The sequence below is a fragment of the Hippocampus comes genome, unplaced genomic scaffold (assembly GCF_001891065.2).
Source record: "Hippocampus comes isolate QL1 unplaced genomic scaffold, H_comes_QL1_v1.1 scaffold94, whole genome shotgun sequence".
NCBI classification, from domain to species: domain Eukaryota; kingdom Metazoa; phylum Chordata; class Actinopteri; order Syngnathiformes; family Syngnathidae; genus Hippocampus; species Hippocampus comes.
Window position 1 is genome coordinate 2,516,739 of NW_017806059.1, and position 5,644 is coordinate 2,522,382.

At 41.8% G+C, this 5,644-nt stretch overlaps 1 protein-coding gene across 1 annotated transcript; it reads right to left on the minus strand.

Moving 5' to 3' along the window:
- Nucleotides 1-1,637: 1,637 nt before the first annotated feature.
- On the minus strand, nucleotides 1,638-5,228 carry LOC109529629 (B-cell receptor CD22-like). The gene is made up of 4 exons (XM_019892997.1): nucleotides 5,222-5,228; nucleotides 4,592-4,697; nucleotides 4,170-4,333; nucleotides 1,638-1,792 (listed from the first exon to the last, which is right to left on the minus strand). The coding sequence occupies exons 1-4, from the start codon at nucleotides 5,226-5,228 to the stop codon at nucleotides 1,638-1,640; spliced, it is 432 nt and encodes a 143-aa protein (XP_019748556.1).
- Between the last annotated feature and the right edge of the window lie 416 nt (nucleotides 5,229-5,644).

The following is a 5,644-nucleotide window of genomic DNA, read 5'->3' on the forward strand; positions in this document are numbered from 1 at the left end:
GGTAAGTGTGCATCCAAACTTGTAACGTGTCACGGTCATAGATACAGTATAAGATAACAAAACTGGCCAGAAGTAATTAGTGTTACTCAGTTCCAAATATTGCTGATAGCAACAATGTAAGTTCAAACAGCAATAAGAGATACCAGATTTGGCTCAAGTCACATTTCTCCGTCTCACACACACAACCCATCAAACAAGCTTGCAACATTGAATCACTGCCGATTGCTACCCAGCAAACCATAGCGTGATTTGCTCAGTAGCCAGCCATAGCAAAGTAGTACATTTGCTATTAGCTAAGCAGGGGTGTAGTGGGCGTGGTACGCGGGGATACGCCGTCCACCCACTTCTCCCGACGCCACATTCAATTTTTATTGAAATGTTTGTGGATCATTGTTCTAATGCGAGTTATGCTTAATAACGTTGGCCTGTGATTATTTTGGAGTAGTAAAACATTAAATTAAACGTTAGTTCAACTGGTGTTGTAGCCTATGATTGATGTTCTGTATGTATATATAGAACATCCCAGAATCGCATACACCCACTTAAAAAATCCCCACTACACCACTGTAGCTAAGGCTACGACGTTACAAGGTATTAAACTATTCTTATAACATTTGACTGAGGTCGAATTAAGGCTCACACCCTTGAGAGCCCTTCAGAATAAACTTTCAGATCAATATGCTTTTTCAAATTTGATGGTGAGTGTTTGAAAGCCTTTAGCTAGCACCGCTTTGGTTCATTAAAGAAGTGGGGCATTCGAAATGACAAGATACACTCTCAGGAAAAGGGCTGTATAGTCATCACATTCTGTGCAAACGTATTCTTTCTGCTTTTGTTCACCTTATCCTATGGAGAAAAGCATACAGTGTATAGTTGAATTTGTATATTATTTATTCATGTATTTGTCGCCCCTTTGCTTGTAATGCTGGCGTTGATTTAAGTCTCAACTGCTTTTATTTATACTCTTTCTATTTTAGTGTGATACAATATCATGTACAGTATGCCATTCACAACTGCATATATAGTAATTATTATTCAGATACAATTACTACACTACCTTACTTTTTTCATCCATCCATCCATTTTGTAATCTGCGTTTACTTGAGCCTATTCCAGCCGTTTTCGGGCAGTAGGCCCCCTGAACTGGTTGCCAGCCAATCAAAGGGCACACGTGGACCATCGCGCTCGCAATCACACCTTTAGAGTGTTCAATTAGCCTATCATGCATGTTTTTGGAATGTGGGAGTACCCGGAGATGACAGAATAAAGCTATTTGTAGTTGTTATGGGCCAAAACTGACAAACTACTTCTCTTAGTGTTGCTGTCGTGCTTTGTATGTAACATTGAAGGCCCTGCTTTCATGCCTAGCGCAAGTCTAGTGCGAGGTGCAGTCTAACCGTGTGCGTGGATGCAATTTTCTTTTGACCTCTGTAGATCGGTGCAGTTAGAAATGGATGTTTCCGCAGTTGTGGGAGTGAGCATGGCCAATCAGCGCAGGAAAGTTGTGTGTGCTACATGGCGGAAGCAACACAGAAGGGGTGTTCACACGGCAACATTTGGTCCGATAGCACCCTTCCACATGTTCGGCGGGCTTGTACCTTAGTTTTACTTGAGTGAAAACACTTTTTAGAACGCTACTAACATTGTACTGATGCGCCGTTGTGTGTTAAACGATGCCAAGTGAAGTTGTCCACGGCTGGGTTGGCCTGACTGCTGCAGGTCAGAGTCAAAGGCCGGCCAGCATCCACCACGCTGGAAGGACGAGCCAGCACTGAAGTGTTCTTCGGAGGGTCTGAATGGAAGTAGAGATGACAGAATAAAGCTATTTGTAGTTGTTATGGGCCAAAACTGACAAACTACTACTCTTAGCGTTGCTGTCGTGCTTTGTATGTAACATTGAGGGCCCTGCTTTCATGCCTAGCATAAGTCTAGTGCGAAGTGCAGTCTAACCGTGCGCGTGGATGCAGTTTTCTTTTTTAACCTCTGTATATCGGTGCAGTTAGAAATGAATGTTTCCACAGTTGTGGGAGTGACCATGGCCAATCAGCGCAGGAAAGTTGCGTGTGCTACATGGCGGAAGCAACACAGAGACTCTCTGGAGTCCATGCGGGATCTCAACGAGTACAAAGTCTGTTTATAAGGAACCATGCTTCTGTCATGCGCCGAAACGTAGTCGGCAACAGGGGGCATGGGATAGCGGACGGCTGTTGGTAGCCGTGATGGCCAGGACCGGCCCATAAATACATCGGCCATTCTGGAAAACGTATTCTTTCCCAAAATTGATCCAGTATTTGGACCGGCCGTTCAGGAAACTCCGGATTGCCACGATGCCCCTTGTATGGACAATTTAGATTTTAGAGGGATCATAACGTGACTTTCTAGTCATGCAAAGACAAAAATACATTTTAAATCTAAAATAGGAACAGAATTTCTGTGGAGAATAATGATAATTCCGTTTCAGAAACAAAAATGGTTTCTTCCACTTGTTGTGTGTCGAGGTACAATTTGTGAAAGGATCACACTAATGATCCTCACATATAGTCGGCTTACGACAGATCATTCTTGGTTTTGTTGTGAATGTGGCGATAGGGTCCAGCTACTGCTGAGTGGAGGTGCGGCTTTATTTTTGTGTCAAGCAGGGCCATGGGCTACCCCAAAACTTAAGAGACTAATCCTCCTTGTCAACTTCAACAAACAGCCTTTATGTATTTATGATATAAACAACGTGTAATTAATTGCTTGATTAGCTTTAGTTTAGTTAGCTGTTTGAAAACTTGAGTCAAAACATTTCAAACTGGTCCTTTGTGACCCTCGCAGGATAAAGTTTGGACAGCCCTGACTTGGGGTCTTGATTTAATCTCAACAGGAATATTTTTTTGAAGATGAGAGGAAGATGGAGATCAAATGTGTGCCGTGTGAACACCCCGAGAGACTCTCTGGAATCCATGCAGGATCTCATTGAGTACAAAGTATGTTTATAAGGAACCATGCTTCTGTCATGCGCCGAAACATAGACGGCAACAGGGGGCATGGGGATAGCGGACGGCTGCTGGTAGTCGTGATGGGCAGTGGAAAATGTTTGCTTTCCCAAAATTGATCCAGTAGTTGGCCGGCCGTTCAGGAAACCCCGATTGCCACGATGCCCCTCGTATGGACAATTTAGATTTTAGAGGGATCATAACGTGACTTTCTAGTCATGCAAAGACAAAAATACATTTTAAATCTAAAATAGGAACTGAATTTCTGTGGAGAATAATGATAATTCCGTTTCAGAAACAAAAATGGTTTCTTCCACTTGTTGTGTGTCGAGGTACAATTTGTGAAAGGATCACACTAATGATCCTCACATATAGTCGGCTTACGACAGATCATTCTTGGTTTTGTTGTGAATGTGGCGATAGGGTCCAGCTACTGCTGAGTGGAGGTGCGGCTTTATTTTTGTGTCAAGCAGGGCCATGGGCTACCCCAAAACTTAAGAGACTAATCCTCCTTGTCAACTTCAACAAACAGCCTTTATGTATTTATGATATAAACAACGTGTAATTAATTGCTTGATTAGCTTTAGTTTAGTTAGCTGTTTGAAAACTTGAGTCAAAACATTTCAAACTGGTCCTTTGTGACCCTCGCAGGATAAAGTTTGGACAGCCCTGATTTAGAGTCTTGATTTAATCTCAACAGGAATATTTTAGGAAGATGAGAGGAAGCTGGAGTACCTGCAGAAAACCCACACAAGCACATGGATGCAACATGCAAACCATGCAAAGTCCATAAACTCCACCGTGCTGCCAGCAGAGAAAATGAAGCCAGACAAAACTTCTACTGGATGACTGAAGCAAAATTCCCAAACAAAATAGCTCTATATGTTGTTCCATTTTCACTAGCTGTACACCAGACATACCAATACTTTTGTCATTATGGTATATTAACATCCATTTTTCCAAATAAATCAAGTGGATTTAAAAAAAAAAGAGGAAAAAAAAACGTGAATAATGTTTTGATGGGAAGTGAGAAAGGCTACTGAACAGACAAAAAATGGAGCTAGAGAGACTGCGATTGAGGAGAGGTACACAAACTGACAGGTGACAGACACATAATTCCTGCCTTGTCTGTGAATCATGTTGCATCAGTTAACAAGGATGGTTCCAATCAAACACATGAACACAACTTACACAGCACAGTGAGAGCGGCGCTATGAGAGGTTTGGTGTCCTAATCGGTTCCAGGCCATGCAGTAGTACTGACCGGCATGGTGAGCACGCACTGAAGGGAACGTCAAGTTCTGGACGCTTCCTTTTGCTAGCACCTGGTCTCCTAGGATGCGATACCAAGCATGCCTAAAGAAAGATGGGGATGATCACAATAAAAGTGCTTCATAGGGCTGAGTAATGATGTAATAGCCAAGCCAGGGTTACTTTTGATTTTAAACTTCTGCCATTTGAAAAATGCCCAACCTAAATACAGTCCATTTTACTCAGCTCTAATTGAAGACAAAATACAGACGAGACAACTACAACATGAAAGTGACATAAAAGACAAGACACGATGACAGCAATACAATGAGCATTTTGTGGATAGTGATAATGAAATACCACCTGCTGGTAGGGGGATGGGCACGGCTAACACAGCTGAGGTTCACATAGGAGCCTTCTCGAATGTCACCAGGCGGTGTTATCTGCACATGGGTGTTTTTGGGTGAGACTGAAAAGAGACAAAGAATGACTGTCGGACTTGGTCACCCCACTAACCGAGGCTCCCAATTGCTCAGATTAGACAGCCAGCCGGCTCGAAGGACGAGTCCCTGAACCTCTCTCATTTACATATAATAGAGGCCACTGTGGTCAATTTTGAGCTTCATGCCAAAAGCTGAGAATTTTTGTGTATATGCAGTTTTGCAGTTTTTTTTTTGTTTTTTGTTTTTTTAACACAAAAGTATCTGCAAACTTTTTCCATTATGTCATTATAGGGGGTTGTACGGAGACCCAAAGGTGACATTTAAGAAAAAAAAAACATTTGAGTTCCCTCGCAAAGTTTTGCATTCTCTCACAAAGATTGCGAGATAATGCAAACTTTTTTTTTTTTTGTAAGGCGATGCTTTTTTAAAAATGTGTGAGAGACGACACTGCTTTGGTGAAGGAGAGAATTGGGGAGGAAGACTTGGAAACTGTATTTAAGATCAAGAACAGATTTAAGTAAATTTCAAAGTAAAATTCCATTAAACTCACCTTCCATATTTGTTGTTTTCATTTACCCAGAAGATGACACGGGAGTACATCAACGCACATTTTTAAAAAAAAAGCGTACCCTTGCAAAAAAAAAAGAAAAAAAAAGGGTTGCGTTATTTAGCAATCTTTGCGAGGGAATGCAAAACTTTGTGAGGGAACACAAAATTGTTTTTGTTCCCTTCCATGTCCCCTTAGGAGCTCTGTAGGGCTGTGTGTAGAATTTGGAGGAAAAATACGAAAGCTGCAATAGCATCAAAATTCATTGTTTCCCCCCACTGTTTTATGCAAAACAGGTCACAAGTCTGTGTCCGGGTTAAAGGTCGACATCTACGATTTTATACAATAGCGGTTTGAAATGCAAATGAGCCAGTCAGATTTGTTGTGACGTAGATGTACTACTTCTCATTATTCAAGTCGATGCTC